General features: G+C 37.0%; 1 protein-coding gene across 1 annotated transcript in view; it reads right to left on the reverse strand.

Moving 5' to 3' along the window:
- SPAG16 (sperm associated antigen 16) overlaps positions 1-19,549 on the reverse strand; it is a 408,668-nt gene that overhangs the window by 373,240 nt on the left and 15,879 nt on the right. Inside the window, exons 6-9 of the mRNA XM_030487793.1 lie at positions 14,201-14,308; positions 12,084-12,201; positions 10,682-10,751; positions 5,644-5,792 (exon numbers count right to left, since the gene is read on the reverse strand). Coding sequence (XP_030343653.1) covers positions 5,644-5,792; positions 10,682-10,751; positions 12,084-12,201; positions 14,201-14,308 — 445 coding nt within the window. The remainder of the gene's footprint in view (positions 1-5,643; positions 5,793-10,681; positions 10,752-12,083; positions 12,202-14,200; positions 14,309-19,549) is intronic.

Raw genomic sequence — 19,549 nt, forward strand, 5'->3', positions numbered from 1 at the left:
GAAATCATTATAGTACATGAATGTTGTCCTGGGTTCAGCTATAGCAGCCATTTTTCTCCTTCTTAGTAGCTGGTGCAGTGCTGTGTTTTTTAACTTTCAGCCTGGGAACAATGCTGATAATACCGATGTTTTTAGTTGTTACTAAGTAATGTTTACTCTGACCAAGGACTTTCTCAGTCTCATGCTTTGCCAGGGAGGAGGGGAAGCTGGGAGGAAACAGAGACAGGACACCTGACCTAAACCGGCCAAAGGGGTATTCTATACCACAGCACGTCATGCCCCGTATATAAACCGGGCGGAGTTACCCAGAAGGCCCAGATCACTGCTCGGGTCAGGCTGGGTATCGGTTGGCAGGTGGTGAGCAATTGTATCAATTGTATTCTCTTCCCTTGTTATTTCCCTTATCATTATTATCATTGGTGGTAGCAGTGGTAGTTTTGTGTTATACCTTAGTTACTGGACTGCTCTTATCTCAACCTGTGGGAGTTACATTCTTTTGATTCTCCTCCCCATCCCTCCGGGAGCAAGGGAAGGAAGAAGGGGGGGAGTGAGCGAGCGGCTGCATGGTTCCGAGTTACCGGCTGGGCTCAAACCACGACAAATGTATTAATAATTCCGAGTGCTAAATTCAGCTACAGTCTCAAAGTGGTATACTGATCATCCAACTTTTAATTTACTACTCCTTGATGGTGGGAATTTAACTTAATACATGCAATTAAAATTAATTTCATGATTTCAAATGATGCAATTCAATATTACAACTCTAAGATACAAAGTCAATGCTGGTACTGATATGCCTGGATTTTAAAGATCTACTTCTGATTGCCATTAACAGGAACTATGAATGTAAAATTCAGTACTATTTTACTGGTAGCAATTCTGATTGTGTTAACCTGATTCTTGTCATCACAGCATCACCACAATATCCTCCTGTTTGTTTTTCAAAATAGTGTTTTATGTCATAGATAGCCAACCCTTTAAGGCACAAAACATCTATGTTCATACAATATAGATGTACAGCACAACTCCACATATAACTTAACCTGTGCCAGTGTTCAGCTATTCTGCAATATTGTTATTGACTCACACTAAGCTTGTTTTATACAACAAAACCTAGAACCTACTCTAAATAGAAGCTGATTGGCCAACTCTTCATCTTCTTGTTCTGTTCATTTGATTTTTCTTCAAGGTAGAGTTTTGTACTTTTTCTTACATTGCATGTTATTTCTTTAGATCGATTCTCCAATAGGTCAAGTTTTGAACTGCACTCCCTTCCTCAATCACTGTTCCACCCCCACCAAACCCCATTCACTTGGGCTGCAAGTGTAGTCAGCAGACTATTCCACCTTCTGGACCATTAATGACAACATAGCCCAGCAAAAACCTATGCAATATATCTGCATGTTTCCAATCTGGTTTCCACTCATTTCGGAAAGTTTTTGCCAGGTCACATTTCCACAGCTGCTAATAGGAATGATCTGTGAGACAGTATCCAAAGCCTTTCTAAAAACATATGACCATTTATATCTCAAAGATAAAGTTACAACATTACTTCTCTTATGCCCAGGACACTTCTTAACCTGTTATAGATGCAATTTAGACTGGATTGAAATAATTTTTCCTAGCAAATCCATCTCATTGTACTACTTTTCCTGGGTTTTTTTTCCACATAGTCAGCAAAACTTCATTTAATCATTACAAATTTCCTTGGGAATTTAAATTATACTGTCTAGTCTATAATTTCTTAGCTTTTACATTTTATCTCGTTTGAAATACAGACATTGTATTTTCTTCTCCCTTCTCTAGGCTGCGGTCTTATATCTTTGTAACTGGTATTAATTTTCTTAGCTGTCTGTTGGGAGATTTGTATACCAGTGAAGGACTGTAGAAATAAGTATTCCCAGTACTACCTGTCAGTCACCTGCTCCCTACTGAATATCCAATCAGTGCTTTCTTAGCAGTCTTACTACAAACACAAAATGATTGCCTATTTTGTTTATTCCCCTTCCTAACTATTTTGGGACCTCACCTTTCCACTGCTGTCCCAATATGTGCTAATTTATATTCAAATTCAATAACCTGATTAAGTACCCATTTAGGTTTAGCTTCCCTTCTCTGAGAGCACAGAAACAGTAGTTCTTCTAAACTTTGTACACTTTCTTCCATGGAACTCCGGAGAAACTTGGGTTTTATAGATGTATACATGTGATATTTCAACCTAAATTCCTATTAATTACAAAAGCTATGTTTGTATGATCACTGGATTTTACTTCTCTACTTTTTTATTATTCCACTGGCCATAATTTCAAAACCTGTTCCACAGAAACAGGTAATGCCTTAACTCCAGAAATATCCAATGCACCTTTTGATAAAGTCTTACACCAAATAAAACAACAGAAAATTAAACTGCATTGTAATACAGTGTATGTGGAAATAGAATTTACTAAACATGAAGAAGCTGCAATTGTCCTGCTAATAACTAGTGAATGCAAACGTAGAATGTACTCTGTGAGGAACCCAAGAGAACAAAAATCACAGAATCCCAGCCTGGTTTGGGTTGGAAGGGACCTTAAAGCTCATCCAGTTCCAACCCCCTGCCATGGGCAGGGACACCTTCCACTAGAGCAGGTTGCTCCAAGCCCTGTCCAACTTGGCTTTTAAAATAAAAACCAGAAAAAGTTCATTTCATCAGAATATTAAAATTCACGTTATCAAAGATTCCCTACAATTTTAACGATGTGTAAGATTTTGATTTAATTGTTTAAAGCTGTACTCCACACATGTTCTTAATCTAAGAATATTTATGCTATTTCAGCTGGCTTATTAAGGACTAGATATGTAAACCTGTTAGCCAACTTACCTGTTACTGTAGAATTTAACTGAATCTGGTAACAAAGATTTTAAAGTCAAGAGAATACATTCTCTCAGAAAAAAATCACAGTTGCTTTTTTACTGTTTCACTGATAAACTTCATATTAAAGGGACCTTAGGTTTTAAATTACATGTCAGCTTTTACAAGCTATTACAATAACGATAACACAATATATGCCTGTCCTTGAAGTAAATGTTCTAGCTCAGCTGTGAGTCATATTTGCATCTACTTAAAAGTAAGCGCAAGCATTTGTTAGATCACTATTCAGCTACAAGACACGGAAAAGATTTTAAATCATTTTCATCACCATAATTCACTCCTACGTAACAGTAAACACAAACATTTATAATTTTGTCTCCAGTACACAATTTCATGACAACATATTTGCTTTTTACTGAATGTGATGTAATCCAAATGCTTAAACTTTAAAATTGGATAAACTGCCCACCCTGAACTTTTGTAAACTTTAGATGTTCACTTACATTTACTAAAGAGCCAAACACTGTATTTGACGATGAACTTTACCTAGATCTCCCATTTGTCATAAATGTACTGTTTGAACACAGAAATTTTAATTACATATATTTCTTTTATATATTCCTCATCTGAACTCAATGGAACTGACAAATTTATGCTCTGAGTCTTACTTTCTTTGTGGTATAAAAAAAAATTTAAATGAAGTGTAATTTTAATCTGAATGTGCGTAAATCAGTTTTACACACACTCTCCAAAAACATTCGAAGGGTTATTTTCATTACTGTAAACGACACCAATACTATTATTTATGGTACACTCTTCAATAAAGACAGTGCCATGTTGAACCATTCTAAGAAAGTCTGTAAGTCACATAACACATGGCAGAATATAAAAGATCACACAAGTTTGATTTCAAGTATCACATAAAATGATCCAAGGCAGGCAAGGCCTTCATTTATACCTTATCCCTTTGACTGGAACAAATACTCAGACAACTAAACTGTTGAGTAAGAACGCACTATTTTAATGAAATAACTTAGATTTGAACGTAGTTCAATAAATCTAAGTTACAGAACAGAATTCTGTAAGTATCTTTGTTTTAAATACTCACACCTTTGCCCTCTACAGACTTATTTCCTCTGCTGTTTATTTCTAACAGCCTAAGAAATAAGATAATTCATATGCATATCTAAGGTAGTATCCTTTGTCAGGGTCAGGAAATATTTAGACATAATAGATCCAAGAAATGTGAAGTGGGGAAAAAAGGTATTGGTCCATTGCTGAAATGATGTTAGTCTCATACCTGAAGTTTTAAATTATTGCTTAGCCATGGTAAAATCTAGCACTTTCAAACATGCCCATATTTTCTGATGTCTTATTTCTGGAGCTACTCCAGTTTTCTAATCCACTGATTAAATAGACACACCAGTGCCTCTGGTAGGACTCATTTGGGAAACATAAGACCTGCAGAAACACAGATGCTTGCCAGAACCAGTCAACTAACAGTGCTCATGAATTTCAAAGAACAAGAAAGAGCCAGACGGGCATACTACCTGTGCGGAGTTCATATATTCTGGGGGTGAAGCACAACTCCACTGAAGTTCACTATAAAAATCCTGATGACTTCAGTAGAAACAGGAACAAAAAAAATAAGATTCCATAAGCCAATAAATATTCATCTGTTCATAGGTCAAAATGAAAAGAAGAGATACGTCCAAGAGTCTGAATGAAAAACAGGGAAAGTGGAGACAGACTGACTGGCAGGTGCCTCAGTAATACTCAAATACTAATAGGTGGGGAGACCATAGAGATAATTATTTCCAGTATGTGGCAAGATGTGTTTCAGACAGAAACAGTATATATATATTTTTTTAATTATTATTTTATTTGGCAGTTCAGGAGAATGAAAAGGGATGAAAATAGAAATAAAGTGGTATGTTTTTCAGAGAAGAGGTGCATTGCCAGAAGAAGTGTCAGAAGAAATGCCCTTGCAAAACCAGACAGAAACATACAGAAAAGCCCCACCGTGGAGATTTTCTTGTGGAAACAGGGGAAGGAAAGACTGAAGCTGATTACAACTACATCACTGTAAATACAATTCAAACTCTAACTGTGGCTCTCAAACAAAATTAGGCCAGTGTAACAGTTTTAAGAGCTTAAGAAGGTCTAGATATTAGAATGTGTACCTCGATTTGGAAATATAAAAAGCAGTTAGATAGTCCCAAAATGCAACTTCAATAAATAAACCAAGTAAAATAAACAAATTCCTTTCAACAGTAACAAAAAAATCCAATCGGGAAGTAATTTTGATTTACACAACTTCCAAACAGGAACATCAACAAGTATAGAAACTTTCATTGACTATAAAGAAATCCCCAACTTTTTGCCCTCTGTCTCCCAGATGTTATACCTTTGAGACCCAGCTGAAACAGGCTGAAATGCTTGAAAAGTTTGCGAGCACTACAGAATAAGGCACGATTTCTCCAGCTATAAAAGAAACACAACAGAGCAACAAGCATTTATAGCCAATGCTCTTCCTCTGCAGGATGATTACAGATGACTCTCAAAAAGTAGCTTGCTAGCTTCAACTCAGAGCTCCTGTTATTCCCTGAAAAAATAACTGCAATAGAAACTCATACTAAAAATAAAAAACTTGTTACCTACCTGTCCTATTCACTTTTACTGAGTAGGATTTCATTCAGTCATGTTGGACAAATGTCTCTCACCACAGCTTTGTGAAATTTTAAGTGTACTTTGGATTAAGATACTGAGCAACTGGAAAGAATGTTGCATACCTTTGGCTCTTTCTTGCTTGTCTTCTCTGCATCTTTGACTGGATCATATGAAGAGCTTTCAGCATCTAGGATTTTCTGCTGCCTGGCTTTCTGGAGAGCTTTCTGGGTGGGACCTTCCAGCCACTTCTTCCCTGAACATTCATGGCCTACTAGAAAATAAAAACAACAAAAGTATCATCAGCATTTTTTACTTACTCTTCTGAAAGATCCCTCTTTACTTAATATTAGCTAGACATGCCAAATTCTAAAAGAAATACCACTTTGAAAAGATACTCAGGTTACAGTGCCATCCATATAAATATGCCAAGACTACATAACTGCTCACCAGACTATTTTGGTGCATTTTGCTATTTTAGCTTACTAATGGTTCCCTAGATTTTGCTCCCAAAATGCAAGAATGGTTTTGAATCTTGCACTACAGGAGAGAGTCACAGTAAAATGGATATAATTCTTTATTTCCCTCAGAGCCAGAAGAAACATCATCTCACTGCATCCTATCTAATAACTACCACCAATGCATTATTCTGATTTCCCTGCTTTTGCTTCCCTGCATTTTCTCCCAACTCATCTTTCAAACAAGAAATTACTTATGAATCTTGTTGCAATGCTCTGCAGTATGTACATGGGTTTACAGAAAAGGAATAGAATACTCAATTCCAACAGGATTTAGGCACTTACATCCCTCCAGTTCTTTGAAAAAAATCTCAAGATTGAAAAATACTACTACTAAACCCCAGATCGAAACAAATGTCACACTATGCATTTTGCTCTTGTAAAACAGTTTTAGGAAAACCTTGACACCAAAATGCAAACTTTCTGACTTAAAGGGGAAAAAAGAAAACCCCAAACATGCTCTCCACTCTTGAGGCAAAAAAAGCAGATCAAGCAAACATGAAACCTTTCTGTATACCCAACCCGAGTAAAATTACCTGGTGAGAACCGTGCCTAACAAAATGGTCCAATAAAACACCTATATTTTCACTGCTTTAACAGTTAGAGCTAATGTCACATATCCTGAATAACTTCCTCTGAGGAATGTTACATAGCAAACTTGAGTTTTATGTCAAACACTTTCTACTCAGTAACTGCTACCCACTAGCATGTGGCTCACAGATTGGGTTTGTTGGTGCTTTTGAAATACACATACTTAGAAACCAGAGTTATGACAGTTGAAGGGCTTAAAAAGTCAGGAACCATTAGAAAAAAAGGAAGAACAAATCCTAAGGAACTGTTGCAATTGCACTAAGAAGTCAACAGCTTGTGTATATACATTTTATATTCTGATTGCATTGTAGATGGAATGGGGACAAGCAGGTTTAAGTACTTTAACTGGTGCATTTTAAATTTCTTTTTACATGACCTTCTAACAGCAATTACATCAGATCGAGGAAAGGAAAAGCACAGTTAACAGTCTTAGCAATGAGTTAACTCAACCATGAGTGAAGAAACTCATTGAGTTCAACTTTTGAAACTAATTGGGTAATAAATAAGCAGCTGTTGTTTCTAGAAAATACAAGAAATGTTCTAAGCAAGTAACAGTTTTAGAACATGTTTTTAGAACCAGCTGTTATAGCAGCGCCCACTTAGGTTTATGAGCAAGCCACAATGAACATTGCTTAATTCTTTCATCAGACAAAAGTGGTCTTTTTTCAGAGCACCACTTAACACTCTGTCTTGCTCCATGAGTAAGGGCACAAGGGTTCTGTTAATATAAACTAATAATCTAAACAAAAAAATCAGTTCTCTTTGATAATTAGATCCCTCTATGTATGATCTTGCTACCACATCAAGGAGAACCAGATTTAAAACAAAACCAAAACCAGTTCTTAATGGAAATCATCTTACACAAGACATCCAATCCCTTTTAAAAATAATCTGAACTCAAAACACAACTGGTCTTTCTGAGATGGCTTCTGAGTGAGTGTAGCAGGGACAGAGAAACAGTCTACAAGATTATCAAGTCCTAATCATAACTGTTAACTAACTCCTCTTTATTATGCACTATATGACTCAAACCAACAAAAAAACACCTGAGCAAGAAACAAACTCAAAGGATTGGATGTGCAAGACCTCATTACCACTATTTAAAACCCCAAACAATTCAGCAAATCCAAACCTAAAAACCACTCTCAGTATCCTCTAGCCAAAGCCAGCTCTCCAGGTGTTCTGCAGTCAAGTCAGATTGTGGGACAGAAGCAACACCAGGAGCAGTGACAGGCATTCTCCTGCTGCCAGGCAGAGCCATTCTCGTTCCTTCATGGTCTGCACTGCAGTGAAAGCAGACAGCTGGCCAGAAGAGGCATCCTGCCTTGACAATTCGTAACTTGCCAGTCTGAATGTTCATTATCTTCTAACTAAAATGTACCAGTGTACTAATGCATTAAAGTCAGCCTTGAAGAGATGGCAACTGAATAAAACAAAGCTGTGGGTCTCCTTGCAGCGGAGATTTGCAAGTCCAACAGTACCAGTTCCTTCCAAACGAAAAGCTTTAAATTTAGAGAAAAATGCAGAAACGTTTCTCCAGTATGTATGCACTGCTTGCTTCTGAAGACTGCATTTATACTAACTCAGGAATAAGAACTCAAGAGTCAACTTTCCAGAGGCAGCAGAAAGTATCTGAATAAGAGACAGTATCACCCACTGAGACATGAGCATAACCTACAGAGGGCAATAAAAATTACGTAGTATTAGAGGACAAGCACTGGAAAGAAATTAACTGAAATACCCCTTAATTCATGATACACAAGGTATGCAGCAAATTTAAGCTTGTACAAGCAAGCTGAAGGGTGGCTGATCAGCTTAATTTGTGCTGGAGACTAAGTGACTTTTTTATATATTATTATTTCTGAAGTGCTGCCCTGCTTGTCGCTTTTTGGTATTATAAAGTGCTCTCAAGATTTCTGGAGAATAAACAAGTACTGTGAAGCCAGGGAATGGTTTTTAGAGTCACTCAAACATCAAACTTAAGTATTTGTAATATGAAAAAGAGGTAGATGGGGCATCTATTGTGTGAAACACTAGCGTGGGGGAAGAAACCACAGCATTAAACCTCAAGCCAGCATATGATGAAAAGTTGAATGCTATTTGCACTAAACAAACACAAAACAAAACCCTCTGTTCTCTATCTTCCTATCTGAAGTGGAATGAAAACGAGCCCTGTGCTCATTAGAGGAGCAGAGGCTTATACCTAAGTTGTAACAAGATTTCAAGACTACAGCACAGTATATCCAGTATATAAAGCCACAGAAATGTATTTTGGGGGCCTGAACCATGCCTTGCTGAGGTGGCTCATATAAAAAAGGGCATCAGAATCCAAAACCAGAGAGATACTGTGAACACTAAAGAGCCATCCTGCCAGTACATTAGTATTCCACTGCATTAACACATCTCAAGTCTGTATTTTTTGAAGTTACTATTTAGTAGCCATTTGCTTGTATACAAAATAAAATCATAGCTTAGTTTATACTGGGTAAGACTGGGTTTATAGACTGGATAAGAACCCTTCCAAGTTCTCCCAGAACTGAAAGCAGCTATGCTCTTCACTAAGCAGTAGTTTAGTAAAGGAGTAGGGTGTGCTCCAAGGGACTCCTCAGCTGCGTAAGCCTTCCACTGCTGCAAGGAAACCAAGACCTGAGCTAGAATGAGGGGCATCTTTAGATCATCAGATCTCCGTCCAGTGCTTATAGCAGTTCATGACAATTTAGGAGACCAACTGCTTCCATCTAAATCAGATGGAATTTGAAGGACAAAATTCAACTAAATGTGCTATGCTCATAATAAGTGGGCAGTAGCAAAGATCTGGACAGCTGAAATGTCTGCATTAACAGCAAATAAGCCATCTTAATAGAAAAGGAAATGCTTGGAAGCCTCTTCACTCAAAAACAAATCCAAAAAGAAAAGAAAAATGTTTATGTCGCTACTACTCTTCTCAGCCTTGTCTTTTCTACAGGAATTTATACAATGGAATTAAGTCCATGAACATGGGAACCAATGTAGCTTGATTGTCACAGGCTGGAGTAACTCAATGGCTTTTTACCTGGGGTATACTACCAGTGCAAAAGGAAGGTGAGGCCTCCAACACCCTGCAGGCAGAGGGGGACCACAAAAGAAATAGGTATTAAAAAAAATGTCCTAATTGTACAAATGCTTCACCTGGAAGTTGCATAATATTTGCCACCAGCTCACCTATGTGGCTGAGAAATTTGGGATTCTCTAATGTCAAATAAACTGCAGTCTCTGATTGGAGTTCTGTTCACGACTAAGGCAGGTACAACACCCCCTTCTCATGTGATTACTGTGTTGGTCTAAGAGATTAGAGTCGCTGTTTCTCTTTTGCATCATCTCGTCTATTTTCAGGTGTCTTTTAGAAACCTGGTTTCTTTTGAGACTTATCTCACTGTCAAATATTGCTGCAATTGGAAAATAGGTTCAAAATTATTAGTGGAAGTGATGCTCACAAAGAATGTGCTAGCTTGGGCTTCATTTACTTAGGAAACCAGAGGTGCTATGGTTTTTTTCGGATGGAGTTAGAAAAATAACTTCATAATTATGCATTTATTCAAAACTCCAGGGAAGCAGCATAGCACCATACAGATGAAGATACTCCAGCAGGTATTGTACAACCCTCACAACCTCCTGTAAAAATAAGACATGTTAAAATAAGAGGCTGGATTTCATAACGCCAGTATTTTCAAAATGTTTCTGGACCACCATCTGTAGCTGCTTAGAGTGAGCTGAAAAAGAACACTCACACTAAATAAAAAGCACATAAAACAACAAAAACGGGCACAAAATAGATTTACAGGACAAGGTCCTTCCATAGTTACTCATACATTCCATATTGCTATCAGCAGGTCTCACTGTCCTTACAGGATACATTTTAGAATAAATATTGCAATAATAGAATTGCTGCTGTCACCAGGACAGCTGAGCAAATGTATACTCTGCAAGTATCTGAGTTACTGTTACACCACATTTTGAAATGCATCACAACAAAAAACCCATAACCAGTCTGAGCTTGGCGATGGAAATACTGTACCTTTTGTCACAGGCATCTGAAAAGCACATCCAGGCTCTAAGTTTTGCAGTGCAGCTTGCAAATCTGTAACCTAATTTCAAAAGAGGAAAGAACAAGAGGTAGTATGAAAACACTGCTTTTGAACTGTCTGTTCACAACACACAGCATTTATGCCTGCATATTTAACTAATAAATTCCATCTACAATTTTTATATATTGACTGTTTCCTCAAGTTATAAACATTACTCCTAATTCAAGACCCAGTGAAACAAGGGTAAAATACAAACCATCCAGGATCTCTCAAAATACTCTCACAGCTCTACTAAAACAATGCTGAATATTAGGGCTCTTGCTGCACCATCAACTGTTAGCCACTGCTATCACTGCACTTATCTTTAACTTAATGGCACATGACATGACATACAGCTTTGTTCTAAGAAAATGCCATAAAATATGGTGTTATGTGTTACCAAAAAAGTCACTACTCTAGAATGCATACAGTTCCTAACTGGATAGGTCTTACATATGTTCCTGAGATTTCATAGCATTGGAACTGTTCTCTTTTGTACTTCTGATGCAGCATAACTGTATAGAAACAGTAACCTTCCTATAGGACATTTTCTTTTACTTTGTGAAATTTCAAACATATAATCCTTAGTCTTTTAGAAATAAGCCCTCAGGCAACCTGAGTAAAAACAGAGGCAGAGGAAAGGAGGCAATGAGAGATGAGGACTATTAGAAGAGAGTGCAAGCATGGTAAATTCCTTTCATGTTATCCACATATAATTGATGCTACTGCTGAAATACAATGTGTTTGGGGAGTTTTTTTCCTTCTCTTTTTGTGAGCAAAAAACCTATTGGTTAAAGACATGCAAGATAATTTTCTGTTCTTCATCCATTCTATCTGTGTTAATAACACTTCCTGCTAAAGGAACAGAGTATTTTGTATACCGACCTATACATCAGACAAGATTATAGGAGTAAAATATTACTCTATTATTCCATTCACAAAACAGAAAAACTGTCTGATATCTTCATGTATTTTTTCCTAAACTATTAGGAAAGTCATTCCTAGAAAAAATGAACAGTAGATTTCTAAAGGCACAGATGGAAGCACGCGAATCTGTGGGAATACCACACCCTTCCTTAAACTGTCAACAGTGAATGTGTAACAAGGTCTGCACATTGCTGACTCATGTAGAGCTGCACTGAGCAAGTACAGGCGAAGAACTACTACTTTGAGGCACTAAGTTTTTATATACTTTCAGTATTAATGTTTCACCAAATATCATGAAACTAACTAAAATATTCTGCTTGAAACTACTGCGTGAGTTGCTTTAATAAAAATATCCTGTGTATTTATCAAAGTAAAAAACAAAAGCATTCATTACAGCTTTGGAAGTGGTGTTCACCATAGTTTTACCTGCCCAACTGCTCTGTCTCTCTCCAAAGTAGTTAACATTTTCTGTCTCAGAGCAGTCTGGTATTTTTCAGTCAGCTGCTTCAGCACTGGTTCATAAGATGCATAATGTGCCTTCAGCCTGTGAACAAGAAGAGGACAAATGATTCCTCAAAGATGAGTTAAACCAGAAATTTATGTCCGTGTAACTTTTTCCCTATCCCTAACGAAAGAATAAAAGTGACAAAAGGTCAACACAGAGGAGACATCAAAGATATTTAGTAGGCAACCACCCAACCAGAATACGACAAGAAAAAACCCACAAGAGTAATTCAGATCAGTAAGAGGATTCATAGTCTCTTTAGCCTTACCTTTTAAAAGAATCTACCTAATTCTGACCTATTCTTAATCCTTCATACACATACTGCACATTAATTTCTGTTGACTTCTGTTTTCTTGCAGATGGATGACATTTCATTAGCAAAAATTTACAGCTGTCATCTGATGAGCAACTAAGATTCTTCTCTAGACAAAACAGGCATAATATGATTGCTCTTTTTCTTCACTGCACATTACATTTAAAGACTAATTCTTCAGACCAACTAAAAATGAGATATATATATAATCTCTCTAGAGAAACATGTGACACTAAAAGCTTCAAAAATACTGCATCCTGCAAAAAGCTGACACACAGGAGAAGTCAGTGAATAGTGCTGTCTTGCTGTAGTATGTATGGATTTCAAGGTTAAAGATACAGAACATGTAGCTGCTATTACACACACTGATTGACAGCAGTATTGATAAGATTCTGTCAATTGTTTGGAGCTGCAGATGTAAGCCACTCCCCAATATTATTTCAAAATAGGAGCTGACAAGCATGTGCAAAGAAGATTTCAAATTCAACTCTGCCACCTGGCTCACTGATCTTTAGATGAAAATGTAAAAGCTCTACTCATGGAGGCAAAGTAGAAAACCAGTTAATAGAAAACTTACAGAACTCCAGAATGACAGAATTATGGAATTAAATATTATAAAATAAGTTACTATAACTCAGTACCAATGGACTAGTTTGGGCTTATTTGCAACCAAAGTAATAGCAAGCTTCACGTAGGAAGTTCAAGATGTAAAAGGACAGAAAATAACCAGCTATGGTTCTGAACTTGGTGTGATAACAAATACTCTTAAAATGGGCAAAGGCCCTAAACCCAGAAATCACTGTACATTTATGGAAAGACACCTGGCTAAAAAAATCTCACTTATATTTCAAATTATTAGAAATACTATGTATTTATTAATGTCACATCACACCACGAAGAATATACCATAAAATCATTAGACACTTTTAAAGACACATGGCAGAATGGTCAGATGGCATTGCTACTGTCCTGAGTTCAGCTGTAACAGTTATTTTCCTCCTTCTCAGTAAGCTGGTGCAGTGCTGTGTTTTCGACTTTAGTCTGAGAACAGTGCTGACAGCACACCGATGTTTTTAGTTGCTGCTAAGTGACGCTTACTCCGATCAAGGACTTTTTCAGTCTCATGCTCTGCCAGTGAGGAGGGGCACGGGAAGCCGGGAGGAAGCAGAGACAGGACACCTGACCCAAACTAGCCAAAGGGGTATTCCATACCACAGCACATCATGCCCAGTATATAAGCTGAAGGGAGTTACCCGGAAAGCCCAAATGGCTGCTTGCATCAGGCTGGGTATCAGTCGGTGGGTGGTGAGCAATTGTATTGTGCATCACTTGTGTTTTCCTTTTCCCCTTTTAGTTTTATATTCTCTTCCCTTGTTATTTCCCTTATCATTGTTATTGGTGGTAATAGTGGTAGTTTCGTATTATACCTTAGTTACCGGACTGTTCTTATCTCAACCCATGGGATTTACATTCTTTTGATTCTTCTCCCCATTCCTCTGGGAGCCGGGGGGAGGAAAAGCGGGGAGGAGTGAGCGAGCGAGCAGCTGTGTGGCTCTGAGTTACGGGCTGGGCTCAAACCACGACAGCTATTTATCAGGACACTAACTAACTGCAGCTAGCTTTACTTGAGAACTTTAAATTCCACAATGTGACCTCATTATCAGGTAATAATTGAAGAGGATTATCTTTAATTCTACATGTATAGTAACTAAAATGATTTTTTACCTTTTGATGTCAGAAATAAGCCTGTTTTTCTCCTGGACCACTCGCTTATGATGCATTCGATGGAAGTCACGCTCTTTCTGCATTTTTAGGAAAGCCTCTTTTGCTTTGCTATATGCAAACAAAAAATGCAAGAGAAGTATTAGTCTCCTATTAATTGCTCATCAAGGTATGCTAAATACATATATAATTTATTTTCAGGTATGCACATGACTACCAAAGTGAAACTTCTGGTAGCATGTCCTGTGATGGACAACACATGCTTCTGAGTATTTTTGAGGTCTTTTTGCTGCCAGCTGCTGTACAAAACCATGGTACTCTTCAGTTTCCCTTTGTTCCTTTAGACAGAATCCATAAACATTCTGGCATTATAAATCTCAGAGTTGAGGTCAACCTTACTTTAAGCACAGGGTCTCTTGTGGAGGTATATATTCAAGTTACAGGTGATTTGAAAACAACCACACTTGTGGGTTTAAAATGCTACAGGAACATGTATCATAATACTGATTTTCTAATATCTGCATCACATCTGGATAGACAGCCAGCATAATGGTACATGCTAGAAGGACACACACAGAAGGATAACTATCCCTGCCTTGAGAATACATGTGTTTAGAGAGCTTCTCGAAAAAATTATGCTAGAAAAGTTCTGGGCTCTATTCAATCATGTTTGCAACCTGCCCCCAGGTGTGCCCTGTACATGACAGCAGGAAGCAAAAAGAACCCATTTCAAAAATAATGGCAAACATACTGATAACCTGTTATTCTCTAAGTACATTCTACACAGCCATAGGACACCCTGAGATACTCTGCTCCATAAACATGAAAGAAAATACTCTGTATATATTCTATATATTTTCTCCTTGCCCTTACCGACAGGGTTTGGCAGGAAAGATTAGCAGATGAATTGCTTAATTGGAAAGGAAGCTTGAAATTATCTTGCACAGAAACTGGATATTTGCGCTTTGCAAAAATAAAGCTCATTTCCTCTCCAACAGGAGATGCAGAGTTAGGAAAACACTATGACAGTAGAGCATGCCAAAAATCACAGGTCCAGGAAGATGATTCGTAACTGCCAGTGTATTATATTTAATTGCACAAATAATTTATATTTACTATATATGCATTTGCTATATTTATTACTTATACCAACTACCATAGTTGTATATGTACATTTATACGTGAATTGTTGCTTGTGGCAGGAACAGTCAGAAAGACCCGAAGAGCAGCACTGTGAATTAATGCCACCATGTATCAGTCACAGCTGAGAAAAAGCTGGCAGGGAAACAAAAACAGGCAGGGCTGCCCTTGCAGTAACACTGTGAACAGTTTAAAGGAGCTGTGGGCATGGGCACAAAAGTTGTGAAACAGAGGAACTGTTGGTATAGGGATACAAATTATAGATCAGTGATTCTGCTCAAGCTCCTTGGAACAGTGAAACATCTGAGGGGTAAATGAATCTGTGGTTTCAGGACAATTCTGTGAAACAACAACTCCATCATGACACTACTCACAAATTCTGACTTGCCATAAGATCTCGAACACAAAACCTGCCCCTTCAGAGCTAGAACAGATGGCTTGTTCTAAGAGGAAAAAGATGTTCCTACTGCCATAGCCAAGCCAAAATCCATTTCTTTTACTTAATATATATGTCAAAGACCGCAGGTCTCTCCAGTTAAAACTTTTCTCAAGCAAGCAGTTTCATAAAAATAGCAGAAGAGGACAGGGTCCAATAAATCCAAGTAGGGATTTTCAAAGGTGAGTTACATGCCTTGCTCCCACTGAGTTTAGGTGGGACTTTATTCCAAGATGCTGCAAGTTGTATCCCTAAAATTTTAATTTTAATAAAGACAGGTTTAGTAAACCTACTCTTGCTTTTACTCTAGCTAGTTTATTTAGTACTTAGCAGCAAGCATGCTAAATGTACCATATAATTAAACAGACACATTTAAATATGGTGCACAATACAAGAAGTGTGCATTTTATTTTTTCCATGGTGTAAGTGGAGAAATATGTGCAGGAATAGTTAAATTTTAGCACAGAAATAGGAGATTAGCTGAGGATTTTATTGCTGGCAATAGCACTAACAGTAATAATAAATATGATTTCCAAGATTGCTTTATATTTTGACTGTTACTGTGGCTGCAAACTGGGTGTATATTTGTGAGCATGCTTCCAAAAAAATCAGGACAGAAAGATACTTGCAAATGTTTAGTCTTCCTAACTGATGTTTGTGAACTCAGTTAGAAACCTCACACAAAAGCTGTGCAGTTTTCCTTCTGTCTAGCTATTAGCTAAATTGTTAAAGAACTTACAAATAGCACAGTTAGCAGTTCTAGTGATTAACACCATCTTAAACATGATGTACCATTATGTTGTCTACTGACACGTTTAAACACAAAGGCAATACAAAGGGTCTGGCCATAGGAAAACACCAAAATAGATGGGACTCGGGCTATTTCAATTCATCACAGAGGCAGAGTTTAACGTTGCTGTGAAATGACAATCTATTATTCAACTCCAGCAAATATTACTAGGATATTAAAATACAAATCACAGAAGACAATGAATTAAAATTAACTAGTCTCCTGTAAGAGTTAATAATTTTCAAAGACATTTTCAAATTTTTCTTGCATATTGGAAAGAAGAGCTATGCTTCCATTAGAGATAACATCCCTTACCAATCAATCAGGGCTTAGCTGTAGCCTTCAAGATAAAAGAAAGAGAAAGGGGGTACACCTAAGGTATACTTAAACTCCTATCACATGGCAAACCAAGGTAAAATTAGTTTTGACTTCTATCACAACACAATGTCTGGGTTTTGAAATCATTTAAATAAAGATTAGCAGCGTATCTAAATCTTAAGGTAGTAACTATCACTACCTTTGGAGTAAAAGATTTACGCTAATATTTCTTTTAATGTATGCATCCAGGGATTTTGTTACATCTCAAGATGCCTTCAGACATTGGACAGCCTATGAAAAACACATATTAATGCATACAGGAAGCAAAGCTGATAGTGATTTTCTCCTTAAATAGCGAGATGTAACCAACAGTCAGCAATCCACTCTATTAGCCCACCTGCTTGCCATGCAATCATGTAAATACTATATTAAAATACCCCACAGTTACAGTTAGCTTCTAGACACTGAATCTCTTCCACCAATTGCTAAACATTAAAGCATAAGGTAATTAGTTTAGAGCCATTTAATCCTGGGCCCCCTACTGCCAAGGTCCTAAGTAACATCTCTTTTCTGCAAGATGGCTGTCAAGAATGCCAAGCTCAGAAATACCAAGTGTAATTAAAATCTTTCTTCAAATACACTTCACTGTATCTCAACCAAAGTTTTCTGAGCAAAACATGAGACTTTCTTTGCCCACAAATCCTTGGTTTCTAACCAGTCAAATTCAACATTCCTTCAGCACATTCTGTTTTCAGTTTAGGCTGGTGAATTCTCTCTCAATACCTGAAAACTAACTGTCCTCCAGGTAATTTGAGCTCCTGATGGAATATTTGCTTTACCATAGCAAGGGTACTGACTCCAGTATTGAATGTGTGAACAACATTCACTACAGTAAACAGATTTAGTATAGTGTTTTATGGGCAGGGTTTTTCCAAAGACACAAAGGAACACTAACTCAAGGTACATGCTCAGAAATGCTACCTTTGACAAAGTCATTTACTGCTTTAATCCATAAATTACTAAAAAAACCCAAAAACCAAAAAACCCAAATGAAATAAATGTCACAGAAGTGCTGAACTTTTAACATTAGTATCTACGAAAACTTTGAAATAAAAAAGGTAGAAAAAGGAAGTAGTGACCATCAGCATAAACCAAGCTTCACATCTACATATACTCCATTCTAGTATAAACAGGAAGACTGAAAATAAAGCTCTCCCTACAAGTGAAGAAAGGAGGGCTAATTTTAATAAGTGTTTTAACAAGGCACATGCAGACTAAGTGCAATATTTAACAGTAAATGCCCAGGAATAGAATTTACTCACTTCTAATATGTGTCATACAGAATTGCTCTACATCTCACTGCCCTCTCTGGAATACCAAACAGGTAACATGACTCATTTACCACCAGAGCATTACTATTTCAGGTTTCATGAACACTAGAATGTGAAAAAACAGGGCACAGTTTCAGTGTGTGGATTGTTTTGGGGTGGTTTTTTAACACAGTTCGCTTTAGTATGAATGTTAGTATGAAAGTTTAGTGAATGTTAGTTTTATTTAACAGATAGCCTGTAGGAACCTATCATATTGGCAATGTCTTTTTCTCCTGCTTTCTTCCTGTTGCACATTATCATGTCATCTTTCAGCCTTTTAACTAGACATCTGCTACCAAAAATCTTCTGGCACCCTGTATAGAGACATTCTTATGGGAAAAACCCAACTCATTCATAACCACAGTGAAACAGTCTTGAGCTTTATAGTCTTAACCATGTAGCAACACAACATAGCCAGGAAAACTCTTAGCAAGTCATAATCCACTCGGATTACCTCATTATAGCAAGCTCTGCTTCATAAAAAAGGTAAAAAAGAAGGGTGAGGAAGGAAAGCCTGTAAAAATTACTCTCGACAATATCAAATTTCAGAAGGGCCAGATCATATCTTTCCTTCTTTTACTATACATTACTGCTTCTTTCTCTCCCACTCAAATGAGACACAATCCCTAACTATCTATTGTTCAAAGAAGCTGCAGATTAAAGTAAAGGAATGTTTTCTGTATGGCCCATCTCCCAGTGCAACAGCATACTTAGACTACACAGTATTTGACTTGATTATTAAAGCTGTTTCTTTAACTATTAGACTATGGCAAATTAATTTATTAATTTAAAAGGTAATAAATCATTATCATTGGAAAATAATTTGATCATCATTATTATGAGTAGTAGTGATTATTTAAGATATGAGTAGCAATTTTCATATAAACGAATAAATGAAAATTAGTAGCTTGAGCAATCTTGAGGAAAAATCAAGGAGATGGAGGTAATTTTTTTAGAGCTCTGTATTTTAAAACTATGCACTGACAAAACTAAATTGAGCACATAATTAGGTCTCAGGGTAAATTCTCAATAAACACATACATGTGCAGACGCACCATTCTTCACAAAAGGTTATGTCACATGTAGTTCACTATTGCACCTCTCCAACACATAAGATTAAATATTTTAACTCTCTTATCACTGAAGTACAACTGACTTGTAAAATTAAATACTACAATGTACACACAGGTATAACCAACGATGGTAATTTACACTGACATATTTACCACCAGGACCAGAGTGATAGATCTTTTTGCAATTAAAAAAATTAATAAATGTATAGTGATTTTTTCCTATGT

Source organism: Strigops habroptila, chromosome 5, assembly GCF_004027225.2.
Source record: "Strigops habroptila isolate Jane chromosome 5, bStrHab1.2.pri, whole genome shotgun sequence".
In the NCBI taxonomy this organism is placed as follows: domain Eukaryota; kingdom Metazoa; phylum Chordata; class Aves; order Psittaciformes; family Psittacidae; genus Strigops; species Strigops habroptila.